We start from the raw sequence: 24222 nt of genomic DNA on the forward strand, positions 1-24222 counted from the left end.
GCTGGGCGGCTTCGGATAATTGTTGTTCGGCGCTGTGCCATGCATGTGGCTATGAATGGATTGTACTACGGTGGTTGGTCCTGTACGTGCACCAACTGAATCTACGGCGGTCCTTCTCTCCCGCCTTGAGAGCCCTTTCAGGGTGCAGATCCAGCCCCCTCGCAAAACCCCCAGTGACTCCAACAACTGACCACAAGGCCTTGGCGCGAATCAAGAGCCGGAAATGCATCGCGGGATCGGGGGCGAGGTTGAAAGAGGGTTGCGCGCCTGGCCCTTCCCAATGGGCACCCAGCTGATCTGAAATCTCGCTCGCTCGCACAATGGGACGCCGCAGGATCGTAGGAGTGATTCCGTCCCGGCGCGGGATTAATGGCCTGGGCCACCGTGTCACCCCACTGCTGCAGGACATGATGCTCCAGCTCTGTTTGTTCCTCTTCCTGCTCCTCCTGGGGGCTTTTGGACAGTTAGCGTGGAGAAGGGCGTCATAGCTGTGTTTGTTGGAATGTGGGTTACTTGTAGTTATTTTTGACCTTCGTTTGTCCTACGGAAAACCGGGAGTGGAGGGACTTGGACGTTGACGTTGACGTTGTCAGATTGAGTGGAACGGCGGCCAGCCAGGCGGCCAGGCAGAGCTATTGCCTGGCCGCCTGGCTGGCACTCGAGCAATCCGGCAAAGCGTCAGCGGCGCCAATGGGTGGATGGCGCTATTATGTCTTGCGCCTATTGAGAGAAAAAATAGGTTTGGTCATGGGACGGCTAACACGAGTTGAGACTTCTTCATTCACGCCTTATTATTGTTCCATCCAGGGCCCGTGAGACAAGACTCAGCGGAGGGTCAGTTGTCTCAGTAAGCGAGAGATGTCTCTTGCTAGCCATGTCTTGCCCTTGCACGGAATCCAGTAGAATCGCACGACGTCGAAAATCGAAAAAAGTGTGTGCCTGACAAGCTCTCCTTCCACCGCGCTTGCAGACGTTGGTAGCCTTGCATCCAACAGCATCCAACAGGCCACTCGATTCGACAACGATGAGCTCTGCATCCAACAGGTTTCCAACAGTTTTCCAACAGCAGCTCCAAACTGTCATGCCCCATCACGTCCCATCACATCCCATCCAGAGACGGCTAAACCCTTTGCATATGGCTCATAGGAGCAATGCCATGTGTCCCCAATAACGCCGCGACATTCCTGTGCGATGGGCTGCGGGCGCTGGTCTGCCCAAGCGACAGGGGCGCCGGGCCCGCACACAGCGTCATTGATCGGCAGCGATGGAACCCCTACGGTGGGGCTGTGAAGGAAATGTCCGGACAACAGCTAATCAGCTCCCTCGTTTCTGAGGCTCCCCCCTGTGACTACTCTAGGTCGGAATCCATGTCCAAGGTCGGTTTTGATCCTGGGCAATGCCAAATCGGACATTGGAGCAAACAAACCAGCGGTTCGTGTTTACGAAGCCGGTCGGTCACCTTGGCTAGGTGGCCGCCGCCGCTAACCACTTAGCTCGCGCACAATGGGAAATTCAAATACGGTATATACAGAGGTGGTGAGGCTATTGAAGAGCGCTGTATGTCTGTTTGCATGGTTGGTTTTGGTGCGATGCTTATAGATGCTTATTGGGCATAATCACTCTCCCTCCCCTCCTGCTTCACAACAGCAAAGCAAGCATTCAAGTAAGGAAGCAAGCAAGCAAGCAAAACGAGGTGTTACTACTGTTACTACTACTCCTACTACTCTACTACTCCTACTACTCCTACTACTCCTACTACTCCTACTACTCCTACTACTCCTACTACTCCTACTACTCCTACTACTCCTACTACTCCTACTACTCCTACTACTCCTACTACTCCTACTACTCCTACTACTCCTACTACTCCTACTACTCCTACTACTCCTACTACTCCGACTCTACTACTGCACGGCATGCACTCACGCACCACCCCAAAACAGCCGATTCGCACGCCCACAGACCCACGACCCACCCAATCACGGGGCCGCCCCATCCTGCAAATAAGCCGCTAAGACTCGCTCCGCTCCCACGCACGTCCTCGCACTACAGAGTTAGCAGGGAGTACGTACAAAGATACTTTCGGGGTACACAGCGCAGTACACAGCAATAGTAAAATACTGTACGCTGGTACTGTACATACGACATACAACATTCAGTACAAAAACACGCATCTACGGCGGCCACCAGCATCGCCCACTACCACTACCACTACCACTACCACTACCACTACCACTACCACTACCACTACCACTACCACTACCACTACCACTACCACTACCACTACCACTACCACTACCACTACCACTGCCACTACCACTCACTACCACTACCACCACGACACGACCGCCCATCCGGCCAGCGGGGTGCCGCCCTCACTGCGATGCAGACAGCCCGATGCAGTCGAATCCAGTTCTGGGACATTCCAAAGACGGCTACCTGCAACTGTGCGTGACCCTTGGGGCTGAAAAATAATAAACGCACAGAACTGCAAGTTATGGATAAGTAGGTACTCTACGCAAGGGCACGGCGGGAGGGAGGGGAGGGTACGATTACGGAGGGTTGGGAACTGCTGAGGGCGTTGAGGATGGGATGGGTTCCAATATTGGATTACGCCGGTGGCAGGGCGGATCCGTGTCGTCGCCGCCTCATGCGAGCTAGCGGCGCGGATAGGGGGCTCGTGACCGCCCTGCCCTCGTGCGCCGATGCACCCTCGCCAGTTCCTCATCCATCGGGGCTTCGTGTGCGATAGATGGAGGGGACGGAGGAGGCGGAGTGGAGGGGCCCTGGCCTGCGTGTACGTGTACTGTACGTACAGAATACAGTACACGTACACGCACGTACACGCAGGACAGGGCCGTTACTACTACTGTACAGCACAGGATGCATAAGCCTGACGCGCGAAGTATGCCCTGGGCAAGGGGGGAGCCAATGACAACACGTGAGGATATGCAGGTAGGTAAGGGTGAGGCGTCGATTGTTAAGCGCCAGAGCCTGCAATAAAAGATGGGCTTCACTATTGCTGACCAGATCCGGGGAAAACAGGCACGGTAAGCCAGGAAAGGCATGGAATCCCCTCTTCTGCCCGCCCCTTCGCTCCAGTTCTATGCTAATATCTAAATCTCCCCATCCATCCCCCTCATCCCCCCCCTTCACCCTCCAACGGCGCTTAGCACAACCACTCACAACACTCGCTCTCACCCAGGACCTCAAACCACACACCCGCACCCCCAACCCTCCCCTCCCGCAACAACCAACAGCCCGTATCGTATCTACGTACGACGCCCTCCCTCCTCCCCCCCTCACAAACTCTCCGCTCCAAACCGCCTCCCTCCCCCCTCAAGATCCCAAACCTGCGCCCACCCGCGCTGTTTCGCTGCCGACATGTGAGCCCCGTGTGCCACAGCGTCGCACTGGAATGCGGGCTCACCTCTATCTCGCGAGCCCGCGCGCGTGGTGGCACCGCCGGGGTGTTTGGCAGTGCCCAGTGCGAGTGCCGCCCCATGCCGACTCTGGCCTCGAGGGGGTCTCAAATCCCGAGGACTGCAGTTTTTATTTATTTTGGGCACGCTGACATGCGTGATGGGGATGGATGGGGGTGAGATTGTTATTCCCGAGCCGTTCCCATAGCACCTACCTGATATCCAGCGGGCTGGGAGGAGCTGGGATGGGACAGCTTATGGCGCAAGATAGGGGGGATGTATGTACTGTACCTACAGCACAGCACGTATTGTGTATCACCCTCCCCCCCCATCCCCGTTTCCTCACCGGGGAAAACAATCCTCACATCACACCTCCCTCCTACGCCCCGTGCACCTTGCCCATCCTCCTCGTAACCCCCCCTAAACCGCCATGGCAGCGGACGACGCCTCAGCCCGTATCCCAGCTCTCTCCCGATTCAAGCCACTCCTCGGCCTGACAACTCGGTACAGCTAGGTAATCAGTAACACAACCCGCCCACCCCGAAACACACATAACACACCCACCCCCATGCCCCAAGATCCCCAGCATCCCTATCGAGCGTCCTGCATGGCGATAAACCAGGTGAGAATGAAAATTCTTTGCACTTCACTGCGCTGTATGCACGCCGCGCACGGGGCGGGGGTGGCGCCGGTTGGGTGGCGGACGACGGGGGATGGGCTAGGGGTGAGGACTGGGGGTTGGGGGGTGGGATCGCCGCTGTAAGCGGGTTAAAGAGGTGTCAGGTGGGAAGGGGGTCCGGGCTTTGGGGGGGAGTCGAGGGAGTTGGGGGGGAGATAGGGTGAGGATGGGAGGTGAGGATGGATACGCTGAGTGCTGTGGGTATGGATGGGGTGTTGGTAGTTGCCCAGAGCTGGAAGGGGCGGGGAGTGAGAATCGATCCCCCCAGCCGCCCCAGCCGCGTGTTCAACGGTCAGTCTCTGTCAACCACCATATCCCCTCTTCCCTGCGATCGATCGTGATCCCCCTCCTCCTCTCACCGGGTGTGTGGATAGATCGGTCTCGCCCCCTCCTTGCCACGGGCCGGTGAACCAACCCTCACCTCAGCCGACACCGTCAGCGCCCGGCCGGAGGCCACGCCGTGTTTCGGGTATGGCATGGCGCGGCCAACGTGGTGCGGCCGTGGCGCGGACGGGGAGAATCTAGATCGCGGACCGCCGGGAAGACACGGAGTGTAGAACCCTACTATCGACGCCAGGACCCAGACGGGCTCGGGTCGCGAGCGCCATCAACGCGAGGGAAGAAGGCGATGAGACATGAAGATGACGAGGCTGGGCTGGGCTGAGCTGACGAGAGCGGTGGGGGGGAGTCCCGATGGGGAAGGGGGGAGGTGGCTGGTCTCGGGAGTGGGAATGGGAATGGGTGGTGGTGGTGGTGGTGCCGATGGATGGAGGGTCGGGGTCGGTGAGAGAGGGAGGAGGCGGGGAGTCGCTGTGCAAGGCTGGGGGGGGGGGGAGGTGGAGAAGGGGGTGGTGATGAGGCGTGCATGCTTGTGCGGTCACTGGAGTCAGAAGGCTGGGCCATGTAGAAAGCTGGGTTGTTTGCCCAGGTACCATCACATCCCGATGCAGGGGCAATCAATATCCAGAGGCAATATTTCGTTGCTATTCGTACAAGTATCTATCTACAGGCCGCACAGCACCACCCCCCGCCGCCTCGGCCCACCCATGACGCGCAAAGCAAGAGAGAGCGAGAGAGAGAGAGTAAGAGAACAAAAAAAGTACCACAGGCGCGCGCGCGAGGCCACCAAAACGTAAAGCTAGTATACAACCAAAGATTCGAGAGCGTGCGTGCCGGCCCGTCCATGTCAACTATTGAGGAAGATGGAAAATGATGTGTCGTCAACCCGTCCGTATCCCGTATGCAAACCCTGATTAACCGAAACAAAGAGACAAGAAATGGATGATGGTGGTACGAGCGCGCGCGCCTTGTGATGTTTTTTGAGAGGTAGGCGTGAGGCGGCGAAAGGGGGGGGGGGTTATAATAAGACAGGTTGAGAAGGCGGTTGGGGGGGGCCGCTATGTGAAGAGGTGGTTGTCGAGGTGTTGTGGATGAACGAGGGCGAGGAGGAGAGTTGTGCGGGAGGGGAGGTGAGGGGTGAGTTTAGAATGGGATTTGAATCATTGACTGTCCCTGGGAGAGTTCTTGCTGCTCCTGGAGCTCCTCATTGCTAGCCTCGATGGAGACGGAAAGACCGATCTTGGCTTGTTGCTGTGGGGGAGGCAGTTAGCAGATGTAATTTATTGGGTAAGCAAGGGGTTAGAGGGAGGGATGAACTAACCTTGAAGTGATCCATATCAGCAGCGAAGGTGATCTGAACTGGTGGTGCAACACGCTTCTCCCACAGGCAGCTGAGCTTGCCTGTCGAGTCAACCTGTGCCCTGAAAGTAGACATGTGGAAGGCGTATTTCACGCCAACGGTCGTGACGCCCTCCTTGCTTGGTCCTCCCATCATGGGGTTTCCGCCCTGGAGGGCAAGGTTGAGGTCAACACCAGCCTCGACCTTCTCGGACAGCCTCCTCCAGTACGATGTTTGGAGGACACCCTGTGCTTGGAGCTGGGCAGACGCGGTCCAGTCGCTGCCCTTGTACTTGGCGCAATATGAGATCGCTGTCTCTGGGCCCTGGTTCAGGGCTGCGCGCTGCCAGACACCCTCGAGTCCGAGAGCAAGGCTGGGGGTAACAGATTGGAGGTAGCTGGCGATGAAGATACCGGTAAGACCACCCTCGATGATCGACGGGTTGACGGTCTTGAGGGATGCGGTGAAGTCGCTGCCGATGTACTCGTTATCGATTTGTGCCATTGTCTGGCTCTGGCCTGGTGCAATTTGGATGTTTGTCTTCGTAGTTAACTGAGGGCTCCAGCGGTAGTTGGCGCGTGCCATCAGTTGACCTTCATTGTCGACGTTTCCCTGGAGGAAGACCTATATAACAATCGTCAGCATCATGTCATCAGAGTCGTCATCACGACAACTAAATGTTAATTATTGTATCAACATACCTTTCCTGTGCCGTAAAGGGCAGCAAATGTGTATGGGGGGAGCCCCTGTGATCCCATGGCAAAGGCATGGGAAACTTGGAATAAAGGCGCAACGCTGAACGCCTTCGTGAGATCCGCACGTAGACCAGTGAAGGTATAGTTTGTGAGGAACACTTCCCTTTGGACCTCCTTCGCAATGTTATCCACCGCACCCGGGTTCGATAGCCCCAGAGCCTCTCTCCTGGCGGAAAAGGTCTGGTAGGAATCTAACAGGGCGTTGGTGATGGCATTGTTCTTGAGGAACGCCAGAGGCGACTCCTTCTCCAGCCCAATGGAAGACATTATCGCACAGCTGAAAATTAAAAGAGGGGGGTGGAAGGGCGGAGGTGGTCGTTGGATAGAAGCGGGTGATCGTAATATGCTCCGGCCTTGAGGTCGCCAATATCTTTTTCTCAAGCAGATGACTGTTGTAGCCTGAGGCGCCAAGGCCAACTACGTCAGGACCGAAACGTGTGTGGCGTATTTACCTAAAGCGCTAATCATCTCTATCTTATCGGGTAATTGATAGCTCGACCATGGCAAAAGCAACCCCATTGACCTCATAGATTCCTCATTTATAAACAAACACCAGCTGCCTGTCCTCGAATTGCTTGTGTTATTTATCTTGTGAGTCCTTTCACCAATTAGCTTTCTCACTACTAATGGCCGTGAAGTTACCTCTATAATAAGCAAGTCATTGCTCTTCTGAGTATGAACCACGACTACGACTCCTTGTAGACTTGGTCAATTGCCGTTTGAGGATCAGTCTTGCTTCAAACTTTGCTTAGTTTGGCTTTGCTTTCTAAAGAGAACCTATTGTTCTGTTATAGAAACTAGTGTCGTCATCTGGCGTCTGACGAGGGCTCCAGGTCCTGTAACCATGGACACCTTACTGTGAGTTATTTTCCATCACTCACTTAACCTCGTTCTCGACTTTGAATATCCCATCGACACTGTCTGTGTTTTCCTCTTTTGTCCTGGCCATGGTTCTAGTTAAGAATTTTCCTCAAAGTGGCCAAGCCTTTATCACTTCAGCTGAGATCTTGGCTGTTCCAAATGGCCTTCTCGGGGCTGCTTTGACGCGGGAGCCACGGTCTTGAATGATAAAGGCTACCTAGCCTCTTGCATTGGATCTAGCAGAGACCACTACGTGTCTTGTTACTAACATAGACACAGTACTGCAGAGATAGTTGCGAATTCTCCAAGGTACCGGAGAAGGTCAAGCACTTTCATCGATGGCGTCCACGATCTTCCAGATGAGTCCGAGAAGACCGAGTTGGCTCCGGCCCAACTTTATAGCACGATGTCTGGCCGGCTCTTTCACTCTGGTAGGATTGTAATTGTACTAGTTGGACCTCCTGCTCGTGGGAAAACGTGAGTTCATTCTGCCCATGCCCCGTGATTGTCACTAACCTACCAGGCATATTTCTGTTTCCCTAGCAAGATATTTGAGATGGTGAGTTTAACACATGCTATGCAAGCATTTTCATACTAAACTAAATATAGGTTGGGCGTGAAGACCAGAATTTTCCATTTGGGTGATTACCGCCGTGCCACTCTTGAACCCGGCAAGGAGCTCCCGGAAGATTACTTCTTCATCCGTGCGTCTCCCGAATCTGTCCTTTTGCGTCAGATAATTCTCAAGAGGTGCCGTGGAGACATCTATAACTGGCTCAACCATGAGAATGGCCAGGTTGCGATTTATGATGCGGTCAACCCTCTGGCATCCGGTCGACGTGCTCTAGCAAAAGAGTTTGCAAAGCACGATGTACAGGTATGTGTCTATAGATAATGATGCCCGTCCTGCTTTATTTTGAAGACTCTAACCCAGAATAGACCTTGTTTCTTGAATCATATGTGACAGACGAGTCGATTCTCGAGGAAAATGCTCGTAGCGTTAAGATCTCTTCACCAGACGTAAGGCAATCTTCTATTTTGTTTATCTATTAATGCTAATTCACGGAAGTTTGCGAACTGGGACCCAAATGATGCTGCCAAAGAGTATCTGAGGAGAATTCTCACAAGAATCCCCGACTTCCAGACCATGGCGGAAAACGAACTCAACTTTGTGAAGTTAATTAATGCTGGTCAAAGGATTGAGACAAATAATGTGAACTTTGGCTACCTCTCGATGAGAGTTGTGTTTTATTTAATGAACTTACACAACAAGAGCAAGAGGACATTCTTTGTTCGGGCAGGCACTTCGCGAGAGGAGGACTCCTTTAAGGCCGATGCACACCTATCCCCAGAAGGCAAGGAATATTCAAACATTATGGGAGAAACCCTCTTGAGGCATAGGGAGAAGGATCATGAGGCCTATCTCGAAGCTGGCGGTACTGAAGCCGACCTGAAGCCCCTGATTGTATGGAGCTCGACTCGGAGGAGAACTGTTGAAACAGCTGACTTCTTTGGGCATCGTGGATACACAGTCACCCAGAGGCCCCAGTTGAGCCAACTAAACCCAGGCGTCTGTGAGAAGATGCCAGAGGAGGCACTTCGCGCACAGTATCCCGAAGAGGTCGCAAAACACGAGATTGACCCATACCACCACCGCTATCCGCGTGCTGAGGTAGGATCTATACCCTATGTGCATCAGCTCATATTAATATTCTATAGTCATACCACGATGTCGCTGTTAGAATGGAGCCCATAATTCTGGAGCTAGAGCGCGAGAAGAGTGACCTCCTTATCATTGCCCATGAATCTGTCCTCCGAGTCTTGTACGGATATCTCATGGCCTGCGACGCAATGGCCATTCCCAAACTTCGCTTCCCCCGTGATACGATTATTGAGGTTAGCCAACCGCCTTCCCTTTGTCAGATACTTGCTAACTCGTCCGCAGATTGTACCCGCGAGTTACCAGAATGAAGCCAGGCGCATCCACATTCCCAATCTTCCACCTCATATCATCCCCTCCTCGCCCGAAGACCTGAAGCTTCCAGTTGTCATGAGTGGCATTGTCACTCCGAGCTCTGGCATAGGGTCTCCAGCTGAGCCGATCAAGACGAACCTTCATAACAATACCCTTAGAAGGATCCATGAAGGGGCCGTTAAGATTGTGACCCCCGAGAAAGCGAAAGACTCACTTCACGATACAATTCTCAAATCATTCGATGAAAAGACCCTCGAAAGGCTCAGGAACAAATAAAACTGCGCGCTAATTTATTATGGAATAAGCGTTGCTGATTATTTACGATAAGACGTTGAGAGACTGTATACGCACCCAGTCCACGTATGTCCGTTCGCGCATCAGGTCCAGAATTACACGATAACGGAGTCTCCAGCTCTAAGGCTGTAAGAGAACAAAAATTGCTTGGAATAGTTTTTGGAATATAGTCTTAGTTTATTAATTTCCTTAGAGTCGTCCTTCAAATATTACACATGCTGCACGGGTGGCTTGCGTTTTGATGCTTGGACTGTTTTGAGTGTAAGATAGCAATTACCGTAGCCCTTGCTGAAATACGTAGATAATGAGTTTCAGATTGCTAGCCTTGTATTATTATGATATAACAGGAAGCCCTTGAGCTTAGAAATCTTTATTCCTGCCTATGTCCGTCCGAATGTGAGAAATTCTCGACCAGCCAGGTCAGCCTGAATTAGTCCTAGTATACAATGCAACGATCATCCCTCCCCTTTACCAGAATAAAACTAAACCCCCCCTCAAAACCCATCATACATCAACCTCGACCTCCATCTCCCCCGCTTCAGCCCCATTACTCTCATTGGCCGTCTTATTCCCGACTTCCAGCAGGAACGCCTCCTCAACAGCCATCTTCCTCCTGAAAACCCTCAACCATTTCTCGCCCCACCTCTGAATAAAGGCCTCGTCAGTGGTCTCTCCAAGGCCCGCTTCTATGGCCTGGTCCTTGCTCCCACTAGCCCAGCTGAAGAGCGCATCCTCCATGACCTTGAACATATCTTTCATAGCCACCCTCTCCCTCAGCAGCGTCTCGTCGAGTAAGAGGCGTTGCTCGTGTTCCAGACCCGGTGCGTTCCTCGACGCGACGATCTGGCGGATTCGGTTTGTGACCTTCTGCACTGTGCCTGCAACCATCTCGTATACGAAGGGCTCGGCGAGCTTATCGCCTGCCTTGGTGTCGTCTAGGAGGGCCCACTCCACGACACTGAGCGGTGTCAGGATGGTGTAGTTGAGCAGCTTGTCAACGATGTTGACGCCGATGCCGGGTTGGTCGACCCAGTAGGCCATGACGGATGTAATGATCTGGCGGCGCGCAGTCTCCGAGGTGTTCCCGATCGATAGAAGACGCTCTTTGCAGCGCTCGATACAGGACAGCACGTGGGAAAGCGACTTGGATCCAATGTAGCAGATAGAAGTGACATACACATCTGTGGATGATAAAAGGGGCTCGTGGATGGCAATTGTGGTTGCTTGAGTGTGGATCTGGTCAATCACGGTCTGGATTTCTGGCTCGGGAGCTTTACGCTTGAGCAGGGTGTGAATTTCCCGCCCTTCGGCAGCAAAAGGGGTATCTAGTTTGGTTAGCTTGGTCTCTTGTAATAGCGCATATTTATTACCTTCATCGTTGTACTTGAAGTCTGGAGTATCTTTCTCTTTGCCTTCAGTGATAAGCGGTTGGTATGGCTCAGGAAGAGTTCCCTTAATGCGCTGTGCAAAGCTCAGTCTGACCTCCTTATCCAAAGCTCCCGCGATGAACGCTTTCTTTGGGTGCAGTGGTGAGAGTTCAACGTCGTCAATCCACTCGGTCCACTTCCAAGTGAAACCGAAATTGCTCAAATGGTGCGCAAACCAGTCCATGAATCTATAACCAAGTTCCAGATCCATTTTATCGAAATTCCTGTACAGATAACGAATTGCACGTCCCAAACTCGGTGCAATAGCCGCAGGTGCGATCTTGCATGCCTCTGTGAGCACAGAATGGTAGTAGACGAGCTTATGCTCAGGGGTTGGCAGTTGAAAGAGCTGCGAGAAAACGGCATCGACAGCCACATCCTCGGGCTTCCAGGTTGATCGGTCTCCTTCAATATCCTTTAACCTGTCAAAAGGCGTGGCTCTCTTGACAAAAGTATCCGCTGTGAAATAACAGTCGATATCAATGAGATAACGCGCAGTAGAATTTCTATTAAAGTCCAAAATGTTGATGGTATCGATAATTGAGTCTCTGAGAATGCAGGACGCGATGTTTGTGATCGGTGGCACCGTCTCGATATCTTGGTTGGCGTAAACAGAGAAGTAGATTTCTGGGAAAAGAGGCTTCTCGCCAGGGATAACAGCCTCTGGGATAGTAATGGGTGGCAATGTGTGCTTCGTCGACGCAGCAAGAGGGTCCTCTTCGTCGCCTGTGACTGGCATCTTCCACGGCCTTGGGATGCACGCGAGCACCCACCCATTGGCCGCCTCGTTCTGCAGCTGCTTCTGCAATAAGCTGATGACGCTTGTTGGCTCGGCCGCTTCATCAATGCCATTTCCTGGGTATGGGTCGACCAATGCCTCCAGTGGTGATGGTGTACCAGCCAGAATTTCAGTCTTGTCGAGAAGGCCGGCGGCGTGCTCCTGAGATTCGGTGGCAGACGACGCCATGATGTACGGGATTGTAAATAGGATGACCTTGACTAATTCCATTCCCAAAGTCTTTCATCGTATCGTTAGCCCCTAGCCTGAATAATTGTCGACTTATGATAACTCACATCTTCAGAGGAGGCAGTCTGCAGATCGACAGCTCTCTCAAAGAGCTCTGATAAAATGGGCCAGACTCCCTCATCGTTCAGAAGGCCTTGCAAACTCCCCAGAAATTTCAAGAGCAGTTTCACCTCTCTCCACTCCCCGAGGGCAACCTTCCTCTCAGTTTCTTCAGCCGCCTTTGTAAGGATCAATGCGACCGCCTCCTCGCCTCTGTTCATGCCGTTGAGCACAACGACAGTCGCCGCGACGAATGGAGTCTTAAAAGGCTGCTCGACCACAACCTGGAGAGTGAGGTCGATGTAAGAAGTTCGCATCTCGACATCGTCATAGTTGTCGGAAACCAGCTTAGCCAGTAAGTGGACTTCCTCTTCGACGGGCTTCAGTGGGGACTCGGCGATAGAGAGCAGCTGTTTGCGCACCCTAACTGGTAGGGGCTCTTCGTAACGCCTGCGCTGAGGTCTGCGATCGAAGTCATCGTCATCTAGGCGCTTTTGTCAGAAACCGCTTCTCTCTCTCATTTATAACTCCATTCCAGGGCGAATATGCGCTTCTTACCTCTATAACGCCTCTTCCTGTTATCATAACCACCACGGCCACGAGGTCTGCGATCGTAATCAGCCATTGCGATAATACCGTTGGCGTTGATGCGTGGAATGTGAAGTCGCGTCAGGTCAAGCTTCCCAGATTTATTGACGTCTCGGGTTTAGATCCCTCCTAGCAACCGCGAAATTCGCCCAACCCCAATATGGGTTAGTTACTTTTGGTCACGTGCTTCATTTGAATCCACGCTCGCTAATTTGATAAGGAAGGCTCGACTCTTGGCACGTAAATTGGCGCTAGCCTCCCAAGCGCTTGTCGCGGCTGTTCCCGACAATAATTTTATAGCATCGCGGACGTGCCACGATCGAAGGACGAGGATCTCGACCATTCCCCCAGCGTCCCACCATGGCCTTAAAAGAGGTTCCGTCGACATTTAGTCGCTTAGTATTACGAGGTGCTCGTCCTTCTGCTCAAACACTCTCGCACAATGGCAGGCGTGCGGCCTCCAATGCCGCAGAACCAGCTCAGGAGCAATCCGAGGATTTCCAGGACCTCGAGTCTCAATCGTCGTTCTTGACCGGCAAGCCGAGTGCGAAAGAGGTCAAATCTTATGATCCGATCAAGAGAGCGGAGGCGCGCAGGACACAACTCCCTCGCAGTCGGTATGGGTCGCGAATCGTACTTGACGGCGCAGAATGCTAATTTGAACGTGCAGATATCAATACAGGCCTCCACGATACTTCCGTGGACCTCTGCATCCGCATCAACCGCCTCCAACCTCCGATCCAGCATCTCGTCTCTTCGTTCCAGGTCCATTCTCCACACCCCGATTGGTCGAGACATACCAGTCCACTGTCGCGGCGGATCTCATGACCCTCGCATACTCCCACACACCTCCTGGCACGGTTAAGGAGCCGAGAGCAGACCGTCTGCGATCTTGGGACGATTCGTCTCCATATATGAAGAACAGACCGAAGCGTGGGCCCCGTGGTGGCGATACTCTGAGGCTGCTCGAGAAGGATATCAACTGGAGGACCATCCCCAAGATCAAGGAAGTGACGGTTCACTGCATGGTGAAGGAGGCCGCCGGAAACTCCGCTCCGCTACATGTTGCCGGTATGATGCTGCAGGCGATCACCGGAGTGAGGCCCGAGGTCCACAGAGTGAAGGAGACCGTCCAGAACTTCGGAATTAGGGCGGATATGCCGATTTCTCTGACGTGCACCATGAGAGGAGATGATGCGTGGCAGTTCGTCGATAAGTGTGTCAACCTTGTCTTACCCAGGATCAAGGATTGGCCAGGTGTCAATGGGTCTTCCGGAGACAACAGCGGCAACATCGCATGGGGTATCGACAAGCACTCGACGAACCTGTTCCCAGAGGTCGAGGTCAACTACGATGTAAGTTTTATGTTTGGCAGTGATATTATTCGTGCGCAGGACTAACTATCTATAGATGTACCCGCCAAATTATATTCCCGGATTCCACGTTATTTGCAAGACGACGGCGACTTCCGACCGTCACGCTAGACTTCTCCTTAAGGCTCTTGGTGTACCATTCCATGGTAAATATGTGAACTAGGGTGGTTGGACAAATTTGTATGAATAGCATTGGGAGCGTTGATGTAGGTTATATGTATCTATATATCTATCTATTGGAAAGGCCGAATAGACAGAGCCATACACTGAATATACCTGGGATCCAAGACTAAGTGTATTCAGGATTATCATTACAATTTATTTACAAGCTTCGAAGATCTGGCAGCAATGGCATGTATCACTATAGCATCAGTCAGACAAATTAGTTATGACAAGTAAAAGTGCATGATATTGTATCCTGTTGAATCTTTATATCTAGCAGACCCTGCCAACCAGGCAAACAGCCTTTGGCATTCTAATGCCCATATGCCATCATTCATATTCAACCGCCATAAAACTCCCCAACGCCTCTTTTCGCTCTCATTTATAAAGCTTTGGTCTTAAGCAGATTTCGACGCCTCCTCTCTCAAGTAATTGATAATCCCATCAACAGCATCCATATCCCCCGCATCCACAATCCCATAGTTCTTCTGGCCCTTATCCTTCATATCATCCACAAACTCATTCATCGCCTCCTGAAAATTCCTCAACCCCGAGCTGAGCGCATACACCGCCTTCCTCCTGACCTCCCTCGTCTCCTTCTCACTAATCGCCAAATCCACCAACGGCGGGATGCCCCCCTCACTAAACAGCATCTTCTGGCTCTTCTCATTATTCTGCACCGCCGTGCCAATGCACCATGCCGCCATCATGCGCAGCTGCGACTCGTCGCTGGAGAGCAGGCTGATGAGCGGCTGCCACAGCTTCAGCGGCTCCATCAGGTTTGCGTTGTCGAGGTTCTCGATCAGCTGCTCGAAGTTGTCGAAGGCGATCATGCGCGCCTCCATGGTCATTTCGGGGTCGGTGGAGAGGATGGCGGACATGGAGTCTTTCATTAGGTCGGCTTCGGAGGGGCCGCCGAAGAGGGAGGCGAGGACTTCGGGGTCGAGGGTGCTGCGGGGGGGGGCGGCGGAGGGGTCAGCGCCTGGGGCGGGGGCAGCGGAGTTTTCGACGCTCCATTTGAGGATCTTGTTGAGTTGGGGATTCATGGTGGGGGTTTGTAGAGGGAGGGGTTTGTGAGGTGAGGCTTGTGTGGTGAGGCTGCGAAATAAAGTATGAAATTCGCGGGACAAGGCTTTGTGGCTCTGAGAAAAATCCAGGAACTGATAAGAGCGATAAGGAAGCACGTGGAAACGTTGCACAGCAGCGTCCGTCCGAACAATGGCTGCCTAGGTAAACTGAGAATTATTGGTAGGGCGCAGGTTATATTCTCGGTGAGGAAGGGGTATAATGAATTGTTTGATTAAATTTTAATCCTACGTGAAATTCAGCTTTTTACATATTGTTTTGAAGCCGAATATCTCGTCCCTTCCTGTAGGTTCCGAGACATTCTGTAGGTATAGGCGTATACGTCAGGTTGGTGCCTGATGCCTGAGGCATTAAATAAAATACCTGGGTCGATGATGACCAGTTATTTATTGGGCGATGCGTCTAACCAACCCACCGAACCAAGTTGGTTCAAAAACGATGATGCGCCTTCAAAGTCCAATATAGGATTTGACATACATACTATATGCAGCATTGAATTGACAATTCCCATAGCATCTAGCATTATGAACGGATCGTTATATGGCTGAGCGCGTTCATCTCGATACTGATACTCAATATTGCGCCGGACAGCTTACTTTTGGGACCTTACCCCACTACTGGCTGCCCCTCCCTTATCTACGGAGGTATAGTTATACCTCCGTAAATTAAGTGCTGGAGGGTCCGTGTAGCCCGTAAGAACAGCGTGCCATCTGTCCATTAAGGAGGCAGGACGCAGCCGATCCGCCAAATCTTGAAGCCTCCTTTATAGTTACACTGAACAATATATATATGGAGGGGTACTATCGAGACATGACGTTGCTCAATGGGCTGAAGTTGTTGGTTGGGGCTGAACGGCGATACATTACAGTACACCTCCCCCTCTCTCTGCCTACTGAGTCGGGGTACGCGCGTTCGTGGCAAAGTGGACAAAATGGTGCTGCCTGCTACGGGAGATTCTTATTTGGAAGCCTAAATGAACAAAAATATGCTGTGGTATAAAAGATATAAGATTAAAACGTAGATATGTATGAGAGTGGAATGTTTTTTTCAATTGGAGTAGGATCGGAAGAAATGTTGGTTACCCCCCTTCTCTTCTAGGATCAACCACCCCAACTCCCCAGCCAGTAAAGCGGCGGCAACTGCCCTTCTCGCCTAGCCCACACTACAACACTACTACAACATCGTCACGTCGCCGACGACTTCCTCCTTCCCTCTTGCCTCTATCTCTATTACATCAAGAACTCCTCCCATCGACCACGAATTCCTTTTCGTGATCTTCGTATATTATTCACTTGCTCTTATCGAGGAAGTGAGCTCTTTTTCGTACCTTTGCACATATTGCACATTTGTTGACTGTTCAACGTAATCCGCAGCCATGGAAGGTAAGCTGATTACCATCTCCCCCTCCCCCCAATCTTGCGCAATGCGCATATAGACCTCTTCGAGATCTCAGGGAGCTCATGCTAATACGACTCCATCGCAATAGAAGAAGTAGCAGCCCTCGTCATTGACAATGGGTGAGTTGTCGCATTAGACCCCTTCACCGACTTGATTGTGGGGTAGCTTCTACCCAACAACCTCCGTCACCATCCCGCGATATGCCCTCAACCACCACATTTGGCTACCCTATTCGGCATTGGGCACCATACTGACGATTGTTGCAGCTCTGGTATGTGCAAGGCCGGTTTCGCTGGTGATGATGCTCCAAGAGCAGTTTTCCGTAAGTACCCATCACATGTGTTTGTAGCGTCAGCACCACCCCCAAGCCTGTGAGCGCAAATACTCGTACTCAGACACTTACGAACTTTCTAGCTTCCATTGTTGGACGTCCTCGCCACCATGGGTAAGTTCATTTTCATTTGCCTTCGTCTGTTAACGCAAATGAGTGCTAACGGTTCCAAAGTATCATGATTGGTATGGGCCAGAAGGACTCGTACGTAGGAGATGAGGCACAGTCCAAGCGTGGTATTCTCACCCTCCGCTACCCAATCGAGCACGGTGTTGTCACCAACTGGGACGACATGGAGAAGATCTGGCATCACACCTTCTACAACGAGCTGCGTGTTGCCCCTGAGGAGCACCCAGTCCTCCTTACTGAGGCGCCAATCAACCCCAAGTCCAACAGAGAGAAGATGACACAAATTGTTTTCGAGACTTTCAACGCCCCAGCGTTCTACGTCTCCATCCAGGCCGTCCTGTCCCTCTACGCTTCCGGACGTACCACCGGTATCGTTCTCGACTCCGGTGACGGAGTTACCCACGTTGTCCCCATCTACGAGGGTTTCGCTCTTCCTCACGCCATTGCTCGTGTCGATATGGCTGGCCGTGATTTGACCGATTACCTGATGAAGATCCTCGCTGAGCGCGGTTACACCTTCTCCACCACTGCCGAGCGTGAAATCGTCCGCGACATCAAGGAGAAGCTTTGTTACGTTGCCCTCGACTTCGAGCAGGAGATCCAGACCGCCAGCCAGAGCTCCACCTTGGAGAAGTCATACGAGCTTCCTGATGGACAGGTTATCACCATTGGTAACGAGCGTTTCCGTGCTCCTGAGGCTCTGTTCGCCCCAAGCGTTTTGGGTCTTGAGAGCGGTGGTATCCACGTCACCACCTTCAACTCCATCATGAAGTGTGATGTCGATGTCCGCAAGGACCTTTACGGCAACATCGTTATGGTACTTATTACACCCGGCCCGTTTAATTTGTTTCATGCTAACATATGTCACAGTCTGGAGGAACCACCATGTACCCCGGAATTTCCGACCGTATGCAGAAGGAGATCACTGCTCTTGCACCATCCTCCATGAAGGTTAAGATCATCGCACCACCGGAGCGTAAATACTCCGTCTGGATCGGTGGATCCATTCTCGCCTCCCTCTCGACCTTCCAGCAAATGTGGATCTCTAAGCAAGAGTACGATGAGAGGTATGTGCATTCCTAACCCTGTGTGTATTGATGCATTTGTTAACGGCTTTGCAGTGGACCATCCATAGTTCACAGGAAGTGCTTCTAGATAAGCTTATTATTCGATGGTCATTGCTGGTGGAGAGCCTTTCTTAAAATAGGTGAATATGCCTCGGATTTGATGCTTTCGGCGCGAGTTGTTCCGGACGCTTTGCTCCTCTTGTGATTTTAATGGCACAGCTCCATGGTGTAGTCAAAGCGCTCATAGAAGTATCAATGCAACAGTTCTCTAAATATTGTGTTCTCTGGTGTGATGCTGTGTTCTGTATGTGCTATAATGTCACCGAATAATGGAGTGAGGAGAATATTAAAATATATGTTATCCTGTAATTCGCTGCTGTGTGCTTTCGTGCATGACTACAGCTCGCGCCCCCTACTTCACCTTTTTAAAATATAGGGATTACATGATAAAGCTCGAGGTGTGTTTGTATTTTAAGAGAGGTGTGAAGTTGCTGAGAAATAAATTAAGGCACAGTGTATAGTAAAACTTCAGATGAATACATGAGGTATCTGCTCGTCTAAACAGTATATGGCCCCAGTATTATATTATTACAAGCTGATATTACAAAAGAGAGCTTTTATATAGACCGTGTATTGCATAGGAATAAATAATTGTACCATGGTTATAATTTTTTTACTTTACATATTTATTTTTTTATTTTCGAATTCATGAACAACAAACCAAACTTCACTTCCCATTGTAACGACAAAGCCTTATTCATTCACTGGTGGAACGTAAAATAATCGTCATACTCAGATATCGAAGATGTTGCTGCCAATGATACTGTACTGGACCTATAGCTTTTGGGGTAGCTGTCATCACAGCCAACCCACCTGCACTACTCGGCAACTCCCGTCACCCATGCCACCTATGTAACTACCACCATAGCTTCAGCACCGTGACGAAGCCCCCCAACCAGTCCAGCCCATTGCGCGCGAGAATTGCCCACTCGACATGCCCCCATCGCCGTAAACACCCATCCATGGCACAAAACCCTTACGCGGGCTTCAATGCCTCCGCCGACCCGTACACCAAGAGCAGCGACTCCCTCGCCGCAACCCCCAACCCGTCGCGGGAACGCAGCCCGGGTGCAACATCAAGCACAGACGATTACGACCCGTACGGCGACAGATACGGCACGCCGCCTCTAGGCACCCCACCGCCGTCCCAGACTGCGAATCGCGAGCAGAGACAGGCGCCGCAGCCGCCGGGGCAGGGGCGCGCGGGGGGGTATGGAGGGTTCTATGCGCAGAGTATTAGTCCGGCGGCGAGCGCTGGTCCGTCGCCCAAGCAGCCGTTGCCGGTGCCGAGGTCGCAGACTCAGCAGCAGCCGTATGGGGGGAGGGATAATAGGTCGAGAGAGAATTTGCCGGCGCCTGCGCAGCAGTCGCAGAGGAGACCGTCGGATGAGTCGAGGGGATTTAGGAATGGGAGGTCGGATGGGAGTATGGGCCCGCCTGATGGGCCGGCCGCGAGGGAGTTTAGGAAACCGAGTATGGGGGAAAGGTCGTACTCTGGTGGTCCTAATAATTCGGTCTCGAGGGATAGGGAGAGAGCTGTTACGAGGGGTGGTGGTGGGAGTGGGACGAGACAGATTGAAGGTTAGTAATGTTGTCACTACCCCTTGCTTGGAGAGAACACCCCCTTCAATGCCAGGGTACATATAGTGAAGCTGCTCCTTGTTGTGAAGCTTCATGTTGAAGTTGCTACTTGTTGCAAAGCTCCATGTCGTCACGAAGGAAGAAATACAAGGCTAATCCGTGGTTCCGCGCAGATGTTCTCCATTACATCCAGTCCGAATGGTCATTTATGGCGCAAGACAAATGTGTTCCCGTCCAGGTCGCGCTTCAACTCATGGACTCGAGCTCCCTCGGCCGAGCGAACCAATACAGCGAGTTTCAAGCAACCCATAAGCAATTACAACGGGCGCTGAAGGCTATTGTCAATGAACACCATCAAGGTTTCAACAGTTCGATCGGTACATTCCATAAAATCCAATCGAGCATACAGTCGTCTCAGACAAGGTTACGGCAACTGAGGGAATCACTGTCGCAAGCTAAAAGTGGCCTGTCGACTACACGCCCAGAATTGAAGGGGTTGGCTTCGACTTCACAAGGCTACGACGAGATGCTCCAATGCCTCGCTCAGATCGAGCATCTGCGGCTGGTGACGGACAAGCTGGAGGCAAGGATATCAGAGAAGCGATTCCTGACAGCGGTTGATGTGCTTCAAGACGCGCTCAGACTACTCAGAAAACCCGAAATGGACAATATTGGCGCCTTGAGCGACCTGCGGGCATATCTAGCGAACCAAGAGACGAGTTTGACGGACATCCTGATTGAGGAGCTGCACAGCCATCTATACTTGAAATCACCTTACTGCCAAGACCGATGGAAGGCCCATGTCAAGGAGATCAGCAATGGCGCCAGCTCGGAAGGTCGTGACACTTCCGTGCCTGAGTTGCCACCGTTATACTATTTCCTTGACGAACTCGACACAGAAAACCCCATGGTAGAAGACCCGACGAAAAATTCGGAGGCTGACAGTTTCTATTATATTCAATTACTTGTTGAGTCGTTGAACAAAATGGATCGACTAGACGTCGCTGTGAACGCTATTGAGCAGAGACTACCTGTTGAGCTCTTTAGGGTTGTGGATAAAACCAATAACGAAGTTGACCGACGACACCCCAACGTCTCCCGAGGCACTGGCAATAATCAGAAAAGCCGAGTTGATCTTGGTATTGAGAATGACGATGTCAGGCACGTTGTTATTAGCGACCTTCTATGGACACTATACGCAAAATTCGAGTCTATTGCCGAAGGACACCGCGTTTTCCACGATGTTGTGGTGGGAATAGCGAAGCGCGAGAACATCCGCGAACCGGAATCCTTGACGGGTAGTTTTAGGGAGCTGTGGATGCTGTATCAAAACGAGATACGCTCCCTACTACACGACTATCTCGCGACAGACACCAATATTTACCGAATGAGCCAGTCAATTAGTCACGATGCGGACGTGTTCAAACGGGGGCAGCGAAATAAGGGGAAGAAGATATTCAGCCTATCGGATATTGATCCTAAGTCATCTATCATGAATATGGAATTCGATGACCTGGAATCTATCCTGAAGACATCTGTACCTGGATTAGTTTCGGTGTCCAAACGTCCAACGGGCACTACTTCGGACGACAAAGCTCCTAAAACCGATGGAGCTGCTACTGGGCATAAATTACTGATCGACGCGAGCGTTTTCAATATGGGTGCCCTCTTACCGCCGTCGTTGGCCTTCCTGCAAAGGCTTAAAGACATCGTGCCTCCAGCGCCAGAAATGAAGATGAAGTCGTTAACGTCGTTCCTTGACGATTTCCTCGTCAACGTGTTCCTTCCTCAGCTTGACGAGACCTTGGTGAAGTTTAGCAGCCAAACGTTCGAGGAAGGGGATGCGTTTCAGGAAGACCCCAAGTGGGCGGAAGTTGCACGACGCCCTATCCTCAAGGGCTGCTCAGCATTCTTCGACCTTATCACAGCGTTCTGTCGCATGCTGGACACTATTCCGCACGACCAAGCGTTCAGTCAGCTTATTATTACACAGATGGTCAGCTATTATGACAGATGCTGTGACTGGTACCAAGCGCTGGTGTCGCGCACTCAGGACTTAGAATCATATGGCCCATCACCGAAAGCGTCGGCTGCCATCGCAATGGGGCCTGGCGAGATTCACGACACCGTCAAGAAGCTCTGGACGGATGGAGAGGAGAACCGCAGCCTTTTGGATAAAGAGAGCGGTCTTTTAATATTGCAAACAAATGAGAACCCTCTGACTGACTCTGATATCATACTGGATCGGAAGATAATTACATCTCTTTGTCTGCTTTATACGAGTATGAGGTGGCTGGCTAGCAAGATCAACCAGCTTCGGAATATCACGCATCATGACGCTGATTCTTCCCGACGGACAAAAATGCGTGCATCACAAAGCCGTCGCTGGACTTTACTTCAGGCCGCAGGGGGGCCTGGTGACAAGGGCTCTGTATATATACCGATGACACAAGAGACTGTTGTGTAAGTTCTACCAACTGATTTTAAATGATTGTATATTCTAACAGTTCTAGTGCCTTTGACTCAATCGTCTCGTCATATCAAGACCTCGCGGGCACTGTCCTGTTGAACTTGCACGTAGAAAGCCGATGCCAGATTGTGCAGACCCTCGCACTCGCTCTTTCCCCCTCCAACGCACCTTACCTTCTGGAGCAAGTCGTCAGCGACCCCGACCCTCGCATCCTAGCCCTCAATGCCGAGCTTGTGTCCTATGACGAGACGACCAGCCACTACCTTCACGACAAAGAAATAAGCTTTCTCCGCACAGGCCTGGCCTTCCTCATAGACAACTACCTCGTCACCAATGCTGGCATGGTAAAACCGATGAATGCGAACGGCTGCGGACGCATGCAGCTTAACATCCTCGTCTTACAGCAGAACCTTAAAAACATCGAGCCGGATTCCAGTCTCACCCGCTCCGCAGACTACTACGACCTCTTCATGGACGGCTCCGCCGCCGTGCTGAAGAAGGCCAAGGAGCCGAAGGGTAAGGACGGAAACCCGGAGTTCACCTACGACGAGCTGAAGACTCTGATTGAGCTCTGCTTCAGCGAGCAGATGGCCGACCCGGAGCGAGGGGTTAGCACTGTAGCGAAGCGGAACATGGGGGATCTCCTGTTGCAGCTCAGCGAGTATATGTGGCAGAGCTGATTTGATGGGACATCGGTGTTGGAAGCATTTCAGGGGGAAGGCGGGCGTATGGGCACGGGTCACCTGGCGGATTGATTGGGTGGGATTGTACAGTACATTATATATATCCGATGTGATATTTGGCAGGAGAGCTGGGCGTGTAACATCTATTGGAGAGCGGGCATCATTCAGGATACAGTACGGATACAATAGCAGGCAGCTGGCGCTTCCTTCGCACCATGCAGAACTTCAGATTATTTCCCATGCCAAACGCGTGCTCCACTCCACCGCGCCCCCTAAACCATCAACCGGCTCGCGGCTTGATCAGTGCGACGGTGGCTGACACAGAGGCTGAGCAAACGCAGACGCACCATTTATCAGTACGCATTCCTCGGCGCCACAATATTTAGCCCACAACTGCATCTTCCCCTTGCCTAGCTGCTGTGTGGAGAACTTCCTACGTTACGAGGGTAGCCGAGCTAGCCTGTAAATTATAACTGGGACCGCCGCCCCCCTTTTTAGTGTACTCCGTACTTTTGTTGTTCCCCCTTTCGGCGCGCATCATGGGGATTCTGAGGCCTTTGCCACGCTGATCTGAGCTGGGTCTGTCTGGGCCGTGTGTGTGTGCCGTTTGTTTGGTATGGAGGAGAAGAGGAGCTGGGAAAATGGGGTTGCGGAAATGGGGATGGATGGTGGGTGCTGCACATCATTTGCTGTTCCTAGTTTTTGCGTGCCGCGATGGGTTTTTTTTGCAGGGCTGGTGGGAAGTCAAAGTCTGATATTCGCACTGCCTCAGGAGAGATGCTGTCCTACGCCGAGCTCAATGGAAAGGCCAATAGCTTTGCTGCCTGAGGATCGTGAAGAGGGAATGTTTCTTCTGTTGAGGCGATTGGGAATTGGAAATGATTTCGTGCTGTGATGTAATATGTAGGGAATGACGTTGGGGTTTGAGAATAGCCCTTCGCCGCTCTTGGATATACATAAGTTACAGCGATCTATACATAGAACAACTAATATGTAAGTTACATGGGTAAGTGAGACGGGCAAGGAACGAAACCAGTTTTGGCCCTTCTTCCATATGCTGAAATATTAAATCCTCATTTTCTGTAAATGTAAGTTGACAGAACGAAGAAACCCAGTAACAAACCCGTCAGTAGTGAT

At 51.9% G+C, this 24222-nt stretch overlaps 8 protein-coding genes across 8 annotated transcripts; 4 read left to right on the plus strand and 4 right to left on the minus strand.

Moving 5' to 3' along the window:
* Nucleotides 1-777: 777 nt before the first annotated feature.
* On the minus strand, nt 778-1083 carry VC83_07838 (uncharacterized protein; the record flags this gene model as incomplete). The annotated part of the gene is made up of 1 exon (XM_024471402.1): nt 778-1083. One exon carries the CDS (start codon nt 1081-1083, stop codon nt 778-780), a length of 306 nt encoding a protein of 101 aa, XP_024321127.1.
* Nucleotides 1084-4966: 3883 nt separating this feature from the next.
* On the minus strand, nt 4967-6867 carry TOM40 (translocase of outer mitochondrial membrane). Its single transcript, XM_024471403.1, has 3 exons — nt 6481-6867; nt 5762-6403; nt 4967-5691 (listed from the first exon to the last, which is right to left on the minus strand). Exons 1-3 carry the CDS (start codon nt 6799-6801, stop codon nt 5584-5586), a joined length of 1071 nt encoding a protein of 356 aa, XP_024321126.1. The 5' UTR covers nt 6802-6867; the 3' UTR covers nt 4967-5583.
* Nucleotides 6868-7016: 149 nt separating this feature from the next.
* VC83_07840 (uncharacterized protein) lies at nt 7017-9908 on the plus strand. The gene is made up of 9 exons (XM_024471404.1): nt 7017-7125; nt 7173-7392; nt 7675-7872; nt 7919-7954; nt 8005-8272; nt 8335-8415; nt 8465-9067; nt 9115-9291; nt 9341-9908. Exons 2-9 carry the CDS (start codon nt 7379-7381, stop codon nt 9644-9646), a joined length of 1683 nt encoding a protein of 560 aa, XP_024321036.1. The 5' UTR covers nt 7017-7125; nt 7173-7378; the 3' UTR covers nt 9647-9908.
* A 52-nt stretch (nt 9909-9960) lies between these two features.
* Nucleotides 9961-12858, minus strand: VC83_07841 (uncharacterized protein). The gene is made up of 4 exons (XM_024471405.1): nt 12716-12858; nt 12166-12641; nt 11035-12109; nt 9961-10989 (listed from the first exon to the last, which is right to left on the minus strand). Exons 1-4 carry the CDS (start codon nt 12780-12782, stop codon nt 10169-10171), a joined length of 2439 nt encoding a protein of 812 aa, XP_024321037.1. The 5' UTR covers nt 12783-12858; the 3' UTR covers nt 9961-10168.
* A 200-nt stretch (nt 12859-13058) lies between these two features.
* On the plus strand, nt 13059-14526 carry VC83_07842 (uncharacterized protein). The gene is made up of 3 exons (XM_024471406.1): nt 13059-13362; nt 13416-14100; nt 14156-14526. Exons 1-3 carry the CDS (start codon nt 13106-13108, stop codon nt 14279-14281), a joined length of 1068 nt encoding a protein of 355 aa, XP_024321038.1. The 5' UTR covers nt 13059-13105; the 3' UTR covers nt 14282-14526.
* A 152-nt stretch (nt 14527-14678) lies between these two features.
* FES1 (hsp70 nucleotide exchange factor fes1) lies at nt 14679-15326 on the minus strand (the record flags this gene model as incomplete). Its single annotated transcript, XM_024471407.1, has 1 exon — nt 14679-15326. The coding sequence occupies one exon, from the start codon at nt 15324-15326 to the stop codon at nt 14679-14681; it is 648 nt and encodes a 215-aa protein (XP_024321039.1).
* Nucleotides 15327-16581: 1255 nt separating this feature from the next.
* ACT1 (actin) lies at nt 16582-18561 on the plus strand. The gene is made up of 7 exons (XM_024471408.1): nt 16582-16748; nt 16853-16883; nt 17031-17086; nt 17179-17209; nt 17270-18041; nt 18095-18291; nt 18346-18561. Exons 1-7 carry the CDS (start codon nt 16742-16744, stop codon nt 18377-18379), a joined length of 1128 nt encoding a protein of 375 aa, XP_024321032.1. The 5' UTR covers nt 16582-16741; the 3' UTR covers nt 18380-18561.
* Nucleotides 18562-18948: 387 nt separating this feature from the next.
* Nucleotides 18949-24192, plus strand: VC83_07845 (uncharacterized protein). The gene is made up of 3 exons (XM_024471409.1): nt 18949-19932; nt 20106-22395; nt 22446-24192. The coding sequence occupies exons 1-3, from the start codon at nt 19314-19316 to the stop codon at nt 23080-23082; spliced, it is 3546 nt and encodes a 1181-aa protein (XP_024321033.1). The 5' UTR covers nt 18949-19313; the 3' UTR covers nt 23083-24192.
* The last annotated feature ends 30 nt before the right edge of the window (nt 24193-24222 follow it).

The sequence above is a fragment of the Pseudogymnoascus destructans genome (assembly GCF_001641265.1).
Source record: "Pseudogymnoascus destructans isolate 20631-21 unplaced genomic scaffold scaffold_22, whole genome shotgun sequence".
In the NCBI taxonomy this organism is placed as follows: Eukaryota; Fungi; Ascomycota; class Leotiomycetes; order Thelebolales; family Thelebolaceae; genus Pseudogymnoascus; species Pseudogymnoascus destructans.